Source organism: Ambystoma mexicanum, chromosome 14 (genome assembly GCF_040938575.1).
Source record: "Ambystoma mexicanum isolate Mex_15411 chromosome 14, UKY_AmexF1_1, whole genome shotgun sequence".
NCBI lineage: Eukaryota > Metazoa > Chordata > Amphibia > Caudata > Ambystomatidae > Ambystoma > Ambystoma mexicanum.
In genome coordinates this window covers 419,466,591-419,480,902 of record NC_090940.1, presented here as the reverse complement: position 1 = coordinate 419,480,902, position 14,312 = coordinate 419,466,591, and the positions used below count along the sequence as shown (strand labels likewise).

Sequence of the window (14,312 nt, the reverse complement as noted above, 5' to 3'; positions counted from 1 at the left end):
GGGGACCCAAGTAATCTGGCCAGCGAGTGAGGGGGAAACTAGGAGCAGGCGCCCCAATGCTTTTAAGCACAAGGGGTTGTAACTGCGACACCTGGCAATTCAACTGTGACCCCTGGAATTGCATCTATTGGATTTGTGGGTACTGTATTATAACAACAACTGGCAATGTAGGGGCTCTACTTATGATATAATGACAATAACTGACATACAGCTATAATTGTCAAAATGTAGAAGTAACTGGCCAAACAATGCTGACGTGTCATATCTATGGCAGTGCTTCGGCCTATGTTGATTCTATTTGGTGTAACCCTGTCATACCATAACAATGTACATGGTATATGAAAGCAGCACCCTTGTTAAAATGTGGTTGGTATGTAAAATATTCTTGACTGCTTTAGTAACTATTCAGTATTTTAAATGTATGTACTTTTGTTATGCTCTGAAGCCACTTATGGTGATGTCACTTCTGGTGATGTCACCAGGGTTAAAGAGGAACTGATGCCATCTGGGTGAAAGGTTATGTGACACAACTTCCTGTGATGTCGTCGGGTGTGTGATATCACTTTCGCTACCCCTGCCATTTTGGTGAATCAACGTCCCTGGTGTATTGACTATTTCAGCTTTTAAACTCTGCCAATTACCATTTATGTTATGTGATCTGTGCATTGCGCCTAACTGCCATTGTCATAGCATTGAAGTGCTTTAGGTTGTCTGGGCTTTCTGAAGGCCGTAGTCTGAACATACATGATAGAGAGTACATTGCAAGATATGAATGATATCACTTGCAAATTACATTTTTGGGCAGAGGTGGCTGGGACATGCGATTCATGCCATGGACTGAATTTGGCATGTCATTCATCTATCTACTGTGGTGACCCTGCACTAAAAGATGAGTCGAGCATTGTGTATGAACACGACTATCTTACCATAATGCAAGTGAATGCACTTCAATGCTCTACATTGATATACATGCACTCTGCAAGAATATATGGTAAAAATTGCAAGCATAACTGGTCTACAGAACACGTTTAAACACTGCGTTTGCATGGTCTGAACATAATAAATGGCATATTGTTTTTTTAATTATTAATATGATGGGTTACCCTTACATATAGACAAACAGACACACATACATAAATGGCATGTTGCTTTTAGGGAAAGAACATTGCACAATACTGTGCATTTACTATTGCATGCAAATGACAATTTTGGTAGATATGAAAATCACAGTAATCTTATTACTATAACGTTCTTAATGTGGTAAACCAAGCATAAGAGGTACTGCTAACACAAGCATTTGCAAACAATTTCAAGTTCAGCTAAAATAGTAACCAACACTACAAACCCCGCACGTTCTGGTAAACTACATCACATCCATACCGGCGAAAATTATGACCCTACAAAATGGGTGCAATAATGCTACACACTCGAACTGCTGCACAATGAAAAAATGTGGTTGACCCTGGGAATTAAAAACGTGCTCCCACATTTCTAGCAAAATGATCGAGCCTAAGAACTGGAATCGAGTGACTTCCAATTCCCACATACATTCATAGTTTCTGCGCTCACATTTTGAATGCACTTTTTCCACACTTACCATCCCAATACAAGGCCGGTCGTGACGATAAAGCATATTGCGATCACCGTTATGTAGAAAAGCGGAGAATACTCGTACAGCATCACTAAAAAGACCGCAGCCATCGGTCGCAGCTGGCTTTTTGTCAACAGTCAAAAGACAGCATCAAAGCAATGCTAGCAGGACGTTTGACAAAATTGAACTAGCAGCTTGTAAATCGTTCGCCATCTTTGACTGTAGCCTTACTGGCTTAGCTCTATGGAAGTTGCACAATAACTCAAGGCATCACCTTAAGAAAACAAACGAAATCACTACTCTATGCTCTAAATTCAAAGCTTCATAGAATCTACTTATAAAAAGATTTTTCATAAAGATATATTTTTAATAAGTTTGATAAATACATAATTGACAAATTATGGTAATTTCGGATGACTACATAAAAAACAGACTTTATGTATTTCCTAAATAGTTTTCTTACATTGAAAACAAACATGTAACTAGACAGCTGTCGTCAGAACGTGGATTTGAGAAGCATATTACCAATAACGTACAGGTTCGTCGTGAAGAGTTGAGAAAATGGGCTCCTTTGGCTTTCCGTCCACCAACATTTGACATTTCCGGAAAGTCTTTGATATCTTTCCCCTCCGTGTTAGATCTCTTAATGCGCATGTGCAGTACAGAAAAACTAGTCTTCGCTGCTACGTTACAAGCGAAGCAAGACACTTTACACGGTTCTTTGTGCGCTTGCGCGTTAGGTAGCTAAGCATAGTGTGTAATGACTGTACCCAGCATTCTCTTCTTCTCTGTCATCTCCTCTCTCTGCACTTTGCACGATGGCGTTTACGTTTGCGGCCTTTTGTTACATGCTGGCGCTGCTCCTAACGGCTGCTCTCATCTTTTTCGCAATCTGGCATGTGAGTATGTCATCAGGCTTAGTGTAAGTGCGAGGCGTTCAAGGGTGTGGTGTGGCTGCCTGCCCTTCTGCTATGGTTGTCTCAGTCTGTGCCGTGCCCGGGACTGCAGAGAGAGCGACAGCCTGTCTCTAGTGCCCGAATCTCAGTGATGCGCTGTGGCAGGTCACTTACCCATCCTCATTGATGCTGATTTGGTGGGACTGGCTGCTGCTCATCCATGTGTTCCCAGAGACGAGAAGCCCGTTTTTTTTTTAATTGGGTTGCGTACTTGTTAAGAATACATGCTCTTTTTTGTCACTGAATTGGAAATGTTATTTTAGATGCCATGTAGTATTCTTGTTGAAACGTTTCCTAATTGCGCATTTTCCGACGCGGTTCCTGATGTAAATGTTATTAACAATGGGCTTTGGAGATTGCAGTTCTAGGTGAATACTATCTGCATGTCGTATAGCTGAAAAAGTGTGCTAGGATTAAATATATGGCCCCAGGGCCGAATTAGGAAGACATGCCTGTGCTTTGTTTGCTAAACCTGAAAGTGATTGTGTTTAATCGATGATTATTCACAATAACACTGGCAATCTCTGTGAAATGTGTTTGTTTTTCAAATGTTGTGCGTAGGGGTATCTTGCCAGCCAGTGTTCCTAGATGCTGTTGTTGCCTCAACTCCCTGATTCCTATCCTTCCTCACAAACGGGGCAGTTTCTAGACAATACGGTTCCCACAGCAAAACACAAAAAGGTGCCCGCAGCCGCCCCCATGAGTTTGCGGCACACTCCCATGATGCAAACTTACAAGCACTACCTAAAGCTCAAAATCAGTGTGCACAGACGCAGGTCACTGAAAATGCCATAAGAGGCTGCAGTGCACCTACCAAACATTTGGTGGCCAGGTACTAATGTTTATACCAGTGTGTGGGGAGGAGGGGGGTGTTAAAAAATGCACTAAGTGGCTGATGTGAAGGCTAACTCCTTCATATAGAGTTAAGAACTGGGAGGAGGGCGAGGAGGCAATGGATTATTAAATGGTTTCTTTTTTATGTACGTTTTGACAAGGGACAGAGTAGGGAGGGGCCTCCTTGACTCTTCCCCCCCAAGCTTACAAGCAGAGTGTAAAGTCACTTCGTTATATTACAAATGCTGACGGAAGGCCCTGGCCAGGCACAATAGTTGCCTCTTTATCGTATCCGTGCCACATAGACTAACTTTTCTGGCATCATTTTCAGTGCTCATCAAAAGTGCAGAGCTCAAGTTTCCCATTGCCATACATTAGAAGGCCGGCCAGTCCTTTTTTTGCATTGAATTTCGGGGATTGTAGGTTTTTCCATTAGAAATTATGGAAAACTACAAGTCCCAGGATGCAAAGGAAATACTCATTCATGGGCAGGGAAATAATAATAATAATTTGGCATTTATATAGCGCTACAAACCCTCATGTATCTGAGTGCTGCTTATTATTACCCACGGTGTGTGGTGCTCATTTATCGACCTCGGAAGGATGAAGGTCTGAGTTTGGCCCCGCTGGGATTCGAACCTGCATTAGCAGGCTCTGCACGGATGTCAAAGCGAGCGCTCTACTCACTGTGCCACTTGACAGGCTATAAATGTGATCTCAGTGTGTGTATTTTCGATCCCTTTTTTAAATTAATTTATTTTTTTGCTCTCCTGTGGATGATCTCAAGTGACTTTGAGAACCGGACCTGCAAAATTCTTAGCTTTTTCACATGAACAAAGAAACTAACAAGATTCCTGTATAGAGGGTTAATTGGGACTAGTTCATCAGCTGGTGATTGCGCTATAATGAATCTATTAACACTTTTTTTACTGCAAGTGGTAGAGCTTTTGCCTCAGCGTGTGCTTGCTTCCTTTTTGTAAACATTAGCACTCTGCACACTGTGAGAAACCTGAAGGCGTCTCACTTACTAGTCCCCGAGGATCTGTTATCCAGGTGGCCAGGACACGGCCATCGCTATTGGATCCAGTTCCTGGGGAAGGATCACCTGGATGGGGAGTCCTCAGGGAGTGGAAGTGGAACGCTGACGGGTGAGACGCAGTACCCCTTCCTTCTAACACCTTTCCCCATCCTACCCTGTAGGATATTTGGAAGCTCTACCCCCACCCCCCTTTTCTGACACAAACACTTTGTTACACCGTAACAGACAACAAATTAACACCAGAGCCGTTTACCTGACATGTCCCCGACACAAGGGTCAGGCAGAGTTGGCAATTGACAATCTCACACACCTTATGGCCCTTTACCTTCCCCACAGGGATAAAAGGCAGAGCGCAAGAGCTCACTACGACCAAGGCCCAATGCACGAGGAGACGGCCACACCAAGCCGGCAGTTCAAACGGAGGAGAAAGGCGGCAAGACCTGACAGGACAACGAAGGGGGAACTGCCCTTGCCCTTTTCAATTCATACCCGCAAATCCTCTGAAAAGGGAATTACAAGACCAGGAAATACAGCTGACTTGTGGAGTGACCTATGTCAACGGTGCACGGGGGCCTCCCGCATTGATAACGCAGTTGGGGAGGCACGCTGGCTACTGTCCTTAACTCCAGAAGCAAGGCAAGCCAGCGGACCCGACACAATCGGTGAGTCTATGGTTGCTGATAGCGAGCCAAATAATATTGTGCCCAAGGTTGCAAGCAGAAACATTAGATTAACGCAAGAACCTGAGAACAAAGAACTTGTGTGTTTTTGAACGTTTGGGGGAAGCCCAGAGAAGAGCTAGCTGCAGAGTGGTAAGGCGCCGCAGGGGTGCTCATTTGGAAGACTCTGGCCCCTTTTGCGTTGAGACTGCAAGTACCAGAAGGCCCTAGGAAGGGCGGTGTGAGGTGTCGGAGTGGTCCTACAAGGGTCGCGTTAAATTCCTTTTACTCTCGAGTCTCGGAGACATTACCAAGAGAAAGCTAAGGGAAGTGAATCCCGCATTGCGAGAAAATAAAGTGAACAGTATATTTGGCAAGTGTGAACCCGACATAGGGATGCCGAAAGAAAGCTAGGAAAAGGGAATCCACATTTTCTGTTGAGACAAAGCAAATTACGAACTGTATTGGGAAATCATGAACTGTGTTGGAGGTTCTTCAATATTGCAGGCTGCATTTGAAAGGCCGTAGTGAACCTGACGGAGGGAGGCCCATTTTGCAAGAAGGATCTCAGCCTGGCGGAGGGAGATCCAATGGGCGAAGAGAAATCGCCCAAGGTACAAGATTGCCGAAAGAACTTCTGTTTGTTTTGTTTCTACGAGTAGGGGTGAAGAATAATACACCCTCGAACAGTGCGTCGATGAGAGTGCACCCGTTAAAAGTTGTCAACAGAGTTGTTTGTTTAAAAAGACATTAAAGCTCCTGAAGGTTCAGAGCAATGTCTTAGAGGCCGTAGGGAACCCGACGGAGGGAGGCCCAGTGTTATAAAGTGGATCCGAGCCTGGCGGAGGGATGTACTAGGGACGAGAACAGTCGCCCAGAGGTGCAAGAATACCAAAAGAACTTTTGTTTGTTGTTTGATCCATCAGGCCTTGTATGGCAAGAGACGTTGCAGAGAAGAGTCTTGGCCCCTGAAGTTTCCGATTTCGTTGAACTGGAATTGTGAACCTCGTGCTGGAGAGGCCCAGGAGTGTGCTCTGCTCAAAAGTCTCATCTTTTCCGTGCTAAAAACTTGGGGAAGGGAGACCCAGCCATACCATCCTGACTTATCATTTTGAACACTTCTTTCTTTTCTGGTGAACATTATCCCACACCTTTTTTTTTTTTTTAAACTTAGTAGTAAGGATAGGCATTAGGGTTTTTAGTATAGGCCCTTTTTTTATTTTGACAAGACACCACTAGGACTGTCTTATTATTATTTGATGGTCGTAACTTGCTCCCATCTTAGATTTAGGTTTAGATTAGGTGTTTATCTCCCTCATTATAAAGTTCAATAAACACCCTTGAACTATGATCACTTGTGTCTGTCTTTACTGTTGCCGCCATGAGTTCCTTACAACACCCACCCAGTCCGTGCATCCAGGCTTCAGTGATTTGCACCAGGCATTTCAGTGGTATGCTCAGTGCTCCAGATAAGATTTTTGAGGTGGGAGTATTTTGCTCCATAATTTTAAACTTTTGAGAGGGAGTAAAAATGACTTTTCTCCTTTGCAAGAGTAAAATGTATGACATCCAGCCGACTTGTGCAAAAACTGTATGGAAATCATTACCATGCAGCAGCTTTCTGCATTGTGACAGAATACACCTTGCATTATTTCTCTTAAGGTCTGGCCATTTGATATCTACTGTATATATTTAAATGTCGAAAAACACAAAAACCTAGCCAATTTAATAGTAAAGCAAATGTGAATTGTATTGTGTATTTTGAGGTTCGACTGCAGAATTGTCTTTTGATGTTAGTCCTCATTTCCTGGAGCTATTGCTAACTAATGATGATATGCCAATGTTATGATGCAACAGTGCAGAGTGGCAAGGACTGTGTGCTAAATTCTATACCTAATGTCATAGTCAAATGGTTCTTTCTATAGTGCTTTTGGCAAAGCACTGTACGTAGAAAATATTTATCACAATTATCACCAAACCAAAGTCGGTAATCCTTTGACCTTGAAAGGATGAAAGGCTAAATTGGCCTTGCCAGGATTCAAACCTGCAACCTACAGATTGCAGCAAGGAGCGCTGAAGCGGCTGAGCTATCTTATTGGAGGTCTGTAAACTGAGTATCGACCGAGGTATAGTAATCACAGTGCCTAGATGTTGGACAAAACATGTATGAAGCCAAACGTTAAAGTTTAATGCCTATCTGGGTTATCACAGGGACAGGTTTTGCTGAGTTTCTATTTCAATTACAAATGTAACTTTCATTTGTTTGTTTTTGAACAGCACTTGCACTTCCAGAGAGTCAGGTTTTGGATGTTTTAATTATCATCTTGAAGATTTGAGAGGCTATAAAACCTGTAATTGTGTAACGACAATCACTCACCCTTGAGCAAAGACTCTGCTGCCACTGACCATTAATAGTAATGTACCCCGTTGACTGCAAGTTGGATGGATGTGAACTGGGCCGTGCATACTCATTTTACACAATGTTCTATAATTAGAGTGTAAGTTATAAGTGTAAAAACTATCTGCCTCTGCATGATTATGCACACAGCAGAGGAACTCTGAAAAATACAGTTGTGCAATACTGGTTTTCTTTCACTGGAAAAATATAATTTGTTAAGCAAGATTAATTCTCAATTGCAACTTAGTTTTCTATTTTTAATTGTACAATCCTAAAATGTTAGAAGCACTGTGCATATTTATTTTCCTGTTTGCTCAATGAGGATCTGCACACAACACAGCAGAAGCTGAATGGAAAGAAACCATTCCTTTTTATCAGTGTGCCGTTTCTTTTTTTGAAAGGCTTCAGCGAAATACATTCTGTTACAAAGGCTTTTCTACATGACTTGGAATTACATCCATGCAAATAAAAAAAAACAAAAGCGTTCTGGTTTCTGTCAAGTAACCTGACCTTTGCACTGCCCTCTGCTCTAAACTTGTGTGTAACTGTACACAGGAAAATAAGTCGTATTTACAAGATTTTCATGCGTGAAAAGGCCTGGAATGCTGCTCCCCTTTAATAGCCACTGGACATCAATGACGCACACGCTTTTAGGGCTATCTTCTCGTTGACATCCTGGGGCACATTCACACCTGCCTTTGTTGTGCCTCTCACTACCTTTTGTGCTCAGGGCAGCTGTCCCTAGAAACGAGGCAGCTCATAAATAATTGTGTACGCTTTTACTCTGTTAACACAAGCTGAGGAAATCATACCCTAGGCCAGTGGTCATCAAACCTTTTGGGACTGCCCTGCATCCCCCAAACGACATGGACAGTAAGTCCAAATGGCTATGAACTATTGTGCACCGTCACCGCACCCTACTCCTAGTATAGTCCATGGGCTCCCCCACCTGCTCCCATCACAGTCTCTGGGCTCCTTCATCCCACTCTTACCCAGTCCCTGGGCTCTTCCCCACCCTGCTCCCAGCACAGTCTCCCAGGACCAGTGGCAGCTGCTGAATTATTTTTAAGTGGAGGGGCATCAATATTTCCGCCAGATATGCCATAGCGACCAAGCGTAGTGATCGGGCCTGAAGCAATGAAGGGGGGGGGGAATCGGTGGCATTGTAGAAATGCTCTAAAATGTAGCATTTTAGAGCATACTTAAAAAAAAAAAATGGGGTAAAAAGCGAAATCGTTTGCAGTTAGCGCTGGGGGGCCCAGGTGGCAGGCATGATATTTTTAGTGGACATATATGATAGATGTCCAGTAAAAAAATACACCATCCCTGGCCCCTGGGCTCCACAGCAACTCAGAAGATCTGATTTTGGCATGTGGGTTGGGGGATTGTGCAGATGCCTTTGTTGTTCAACCCCCCCCCCCGTACCTCCCACCAAAATCAGCTCCACAGATCAACACACACACCCACCCACACAGTATCACTCTTATCATTCACACGAGCACCTATCACCATACACCCACTCATAACACAAGCATATATGCATCCATGAACAGGAATTGGGAAGCAAGAGCTTCCTGCACGTGCGCAGGGGCCTGCGCACGGGTGGTGAAACTCCCCACTCCAGGCTGTTCTGTCTGCATGTGCGAGGAGGTGCAGGAGCACCCCCTTGCACATACAGACAGGCAGTTCCCCAGCCAGCTTTTCCAATGAGCTATGCAAGGCTGGCGAAGCCAAGTGCCCCCAGCCTTGCATGGCCCAGTGAGCATGTGCGGCTGGGGAACTTTCCCTTTGGCAGTTCAGCCAGACCAGGAGCACTCCCTCAGCTGGAAAAAGCAGCTGAGGGAGTGCTCATTGTTTCAATGGGCTGGCTCCTCGGCTCCTCCATAATGGATTAGGGGCCCACTGGGTTGATGCCCCCTCATCCATTATGCTCGGACTGGCCTATAGGGCAATACCTGTATCAAAAATGAAAAATGCAAGTGTGGGCCAGTTTTTTTTTTTTTTGTCAAAATGGGACAGTTTTCTGGCCGGTCTGGGTCAGTTTGATGCGTTACTTCACTATGCAGCTAGTAGGTTTGACCATTGTTGCTGAATAAATATTCAAACAGTCTGTCACTAAAGGAATAAATTGCCATTTGCAACTGTGGGACACTTTTTCATTGGTGCCCAAGACAGTTTTATGCTCCATTACGACCCTGTGAGCCGCCCGGCCCATTTCCTCAATTTAAAAAAAGTAAAGGATTATAGTTTTTTTAACATTTCAGGCTGGGGTCTCACGCCCCCTACTGGAATGTGGCTGTGCCCCCATGCGGGGCGTGCCCCGCAGTTGACGGCCTCTGCGCATGACACAGGAAAAATGTTAGTTTTCACCCAATCTGCACTAATAATCCATTACCGCCTCGTCCCAATACTTACTTGTGAAGCCCCAACCTCCCCATCAGGAATCCATTCCATCTTTTCAATATAACATACATGCCCCACCCCTCTCTACGGAGAGCATACCGCCCGTAGCCACCACAATATATCAGTTTACATTTTCCTGCCATCTCGACTGGGTTGTACCCAGCTCCATCTATCTGTTCCCTGCTGAGCTTGGATGGGCACCTGTATTTGATCCTACTCCTGGCTGGGCTGTGGTTGCAGGGAAGTTGCTGTGGGGGCTTGTCCCTGCTGCTAGCCGGGATAGGGCAGGCTGCCTTCGCTGCTTCGTCCTCCCTCTGACTGGATTTGGGGGCTTTCTCCATTGGGCCCTGTGTCCTTACAGTGATCCAAGATACCTGTTTTTCTGTTACTGTTGATGGTACTTAAGGGTGCATACGTCCTCCTGACAAGGTCTTGTTGACTGTTCTGTTGCTGTGTACTCAGTGAGTTTAGGGGCGTTGCACGAGAGGGGGCCTACTGGCTGGGCCCACATTAAGTTCACAGTTCGAGTATGGGTTTCGTCTGCTCATGCTACATGCCTTTAATTGCAGGCAGATGCTTATTCTTTTGTTCCTGGAGTTTGGGCCAGCAGCTGACATGTGCTCTGTTCTGCTGCTGCTTTGCTTGTGCTCTAGTGGTACCCTGCAAGTGCTTTTCTTTCTACTGGTGCTGGGCTGCTTCCTGAGATTGAGGAGGTTCTGAATGACTTGCAGGAGCCCATGACAGTGGTGGTGCTCCGCTTCAACTCCAAGCTCTATCTTTTGGAGGGTGAGGACATTGCGCTACCACAGTCTCAGCAGATGCATACTACTTTGTCAGGACTGATGGGTAGCTCTTGTATGGCAGTGGAGGAGGCCTCAAGTGGACAAGAAGCCTGATTCTGCTTTACAAATGTCCTCCGCTGGGTCAAATATGGCAGTCTGGGCAGTTACTTGCACCTCCCACACACCGTAGATTACACTTGGTGGATTTCGACAGTTTGATAAGCTAGTGGCGGAAGGGCCTGGCTGTGCATTGCTGTTGCACGCTGTGCATTCTTAGTTGGAACTGCTCTCGAATCTTGCTTATGATGGGGTCCAAGCCACGGCAGTGACCCTGGGCGTGGGGGTGGGAGGGCTGCAGTGCCTGGCCTCCGTTACTTTCCCCTCAGGGATTTGCATTTGGATGGGCATCCGAAGGCTGCAGCACAGAAAATTCCCTTTGAGGGGTTGATGCTGTTTGGCGACTCTGGAAGACAAGCTCTGCAGGTGCTTGGATGCTGGACCCCGGTTGGGATGTCTGGAGGGGTGCAGGAAGTTTCGTGGGCGCCCATTGTCTATTTTTTTTGGGGGGTGGGGGGCTATTAGAAGCCCTAGAGCAGACGCCGTCCTAGGTTGCCTCATACATTTGGTATTCCTTTGTTTCCTACAACGTTGCAGGAGTCCTGATGTCAAGTGTATGTTGGCCAGACTCCACTGGTTCTGGCCTGCATGGATGGCTGTGTTCTCTGACGTGTGATTAAACGGGATTGTCCAGTGTGGGGGGAGGTACAAAATTGAGTTTGCCTCTTATCCCCATTCTCGGGGCATTGACAACCCATATACCGAGGTGGGCGAAGAATGCACTGGCCGTGATTTAATGGATTCTGGATGAAAGGGGCACTTCGAGAGGTTCTCCCGAAGGCAAAGGGCTCTGGGCGTTTACTCTGTCATCTTTGTTGTCCCAAAATCTAAGGGCAAGTTCAGGGTGTTGATGGGACTTGAAGAAATTGAACGTGTTTGTGCAGGCTGTGCACTTCAAAAGGGAGGGTCTGCCGATGATTTTTGCTGTGATCTAAGGATTTCACTTTCTGGCTGCTTCCTCAGGATGCTTTTTTTATGTGCCCATTCAAAGGTCTCATCAAAAATGTCTGGGGTTTCTGTTCAATGAATGGCATTTACAGTTCAACCTCAAGACTGCTCTCAGAATCTTTATGAAGTTGATGGGTCCAATGCTGGCACACCTTCATACCAGTATGTGCAGGTTTTTTGTACCTGTATGAGTGGCTGTTGAAGGTTTCCTCCAGGGAACATTTGTTGAAACATGTGAGCATCACATGCAAAGTGCTGCAGGAGCTGGGGTTTCTGCTAAATTTGAGCAATCTTGCTTGGCGATGGGAGTGTCTCCAAGCTTGCATGATTTGAGGCAACTTTGGGGCCTGCTTTTGAATGGGGCATGGGAAGGCGGTAGTGCCATTGGATCGGGCACTCCGCCTCCAGCATCTTTTGGGGGACTTGCTATCCCCGCATTGGGCTAATGCCAGGGAAGTGTTCAGGGTGTAGGGACATATGGTGACCTATGTGTTTGTGATTCTGTGTGCAAGACTTCACATTAGTCATTTGGTGCCTCGCGTGCACAAATGCTGCAGGACTGACTCATGCTTACAACGCCAGGATTGTCATTACTCTGGAGCTGAGGGCCCAGCTTCTGTGGTGGTTGGAAAGGGAAATATCTTCTGCAAGGATTTCTGTTGCTTCAATCCTTGCCGGACATAATTAACACTGACCCCAGTAGCCTCGGCTGTGGGGCAGTTTTGGGGAACCAGATAACCCATGGTTGTTGGAAGGCCTTACAAGCTGCTCATTCTTACAACCTGAGTTTCCTGGCAGCCATTGTCCATGCTCTTCAAGTGTTCTTTCTGCATCCAGGGGTTAGCTGTTTTGATGTGGACAGAGAACATGTGTAGGCCACCCAGGAGAGAAGTAGTCCCATCAGCTGAAAACGCTGGTGTTTCAGTTAGGCTGCTGGACAGAGTACAACCTGCTGTCTGTATGGGAAAATGTCCAAGGCGACAGTTTGGTTGAGTCTTGCGCCAGAAGGTGTTTCGCCTGACTTTTCAGGAGGTTCAGTGTGCTGGATCATTTTGCTGCTCTTCAGGATGCTTGCCTACCCATGTTTTGCTCCAGGTTCCCTTGTCTAATGGCTTGGGGAGTGGATGCCCTGACAGTGTCCTGGACAGCAGGGCCACCTTGTGCCATTCCCTCTTTCTTACTTCCCAAGGTGCTGGTCAAGATACTGGACTGTGGGTCGGAGGTCATTCTGGTGGTGCCGGTATTGCAGAGACGCTCATGGTCTCCCCTTTTGGTCAACCGGACGGTGGCTCCAGGTTGATGTCTGCCTTCTACCGTCTCCTCCATGCCCTCTCAGGAAGGACCTGAAGAGTCCTGTATCCTGAGTGGCTGGAAATGGAAAGGTGTAAGGAATCGGCCCTGGAGACTATGGGACTATTGTAGACACTAGTGTTAAGTGTGTTCCGCTCTAGTCCTCACCCAAGATGGCTGACGCTACTACATAGGTCAGCTCCTCCCCTCTTGCCAGTGCGTTGTATCTGTTTTCTTTCAGACCGCTCTGCTGTGTGTTGTGCACAGTTTCCTCCTTGAGAGCCTTCGCTTCTATTCTACTCCAGTGCCTTCCCTTGGAAGCTCCCTTCCTATTAGGAGCTTGCTCTTGGTTCTACCTCACCTCCTTTTCTACCGTAGCTCTGTACTTTACTTTTTTTCCACCTCACGGATTATTACCGCAACATTCTGCTATTCTTACCCTCGTTTCTGTAGCTGACTCCGCGCTCTCGCCTCTCACTCTATTCAGCGTCTTGTGCTGACTCTGCTCTTTTTCGTTTGCAGTTTGCCTGTGTTTTATTTTCTTACGGCATTCTGTCCTTTATCCTTCCTGGTTTCAGGCTGTTCCTCTGCAACCTTTACTTTCTACCTCTTCCTATTCCGGAGACCTGCTACTTCAAGGAGGTACTCTAAGGAGTCTCAGTCTGGTAGTTTATTCTACCTTACCCACTATTTTCTGGACTACATCTCCCAGAAGCCTGTGCATGCAGCCATATACCGTCCAGAAGCTATTATTGGAAACTGCTCTCTCTGGACCGAAATACCTCCCAGCATACGAACTCTACAGGGTTTTTTCTGCCATCCGGCTTTTTCCCTGATATTGGAGGCTGGCCCCCTGGGGGTCCCCAAGGATAGATTCTTATTTCTGTCAAGGTGGCCTCCGGAGGGGCCAGACCTTACTTACACGAACGGAAGAGTAAGGAAAAGATTCCAAAGGACAAGACGAGTCGCTGTAAGGTGAAGAAGGCCTCCAAGGACACTATTTCCGAAGACTCAGGTGAGGAGTTAGGGGAGGTGGAGCCGAGGCTTGACAAAAGGCAGGGGTTGTGTAGGCACGGTTTGACTCTACAGCTGTCTCTGGTGGTACAGAAATCCAGGAGCTGTCTACACTAATGTATGATGAGCATTGGAAGAACTTTGTTGTGTAGTGTGCCAAGAGGTCTCTGCAGGCTGTGGATTGCTCCATGCTGATCATTCTGCAATGTTTACAAGTGGGCTTGGATATGGGTCTGACTGTGTTCTCATTATAGGTTAATTGGTCATAAGACTAAGAGTTA

General features: G+C 46.0%; 2 protein-coding genes across 3 annotated transcripts in view; one reads left to right on the top strand and one right to left on the bottom strand.

Annotated features, from left to right (window-relative positions):
• Window positions 1-1,780, bottom strand: part of CGRRF1 (cell growth regulator with ring finger domain 1) — a 282,000-nt gene extending 280,220 nt beyond the window's left edge. Inside the window, exon 1 of the mRNA XM_069637590.1 lies at window positions 1,598-1,780. Within this exon, the coding sequence (XP_069493691.1) occupies window positions 1,598-1,701 (104 nt within the window). The 5' untranslated portion in view covers window positions 1,702-1,780. The remainder of the gene's footprint in view (window positions 1-1,597) is intronic.
• A 518-nt stretch (window positions 1,781-2,298) lies between these two features.
• The window catches only part of CNIH1 (cornichon family member 1), a 236,682-nt gene continuing 224,668 nt past the window's right edge, over window positions 2,299-14,312 (top strand). Inside the window, exon 1 of one of the 2 annotated variants that reach the window (XM_069637592.1) lies at window positions 2,299-2,490. In XM_069637592.1, the coding sequence (XP_069493693.1) occupies window positions 2,410-2,490 (81 nt within the window). In that variant the 5' untranslated portion in view covers window positions 2,299-2,409. The remainder of the gene's footprint in view (window positions 2,491-14,312) is intronic. The other variant, XM_069637591.1, reaches the window with a different exon arrangement.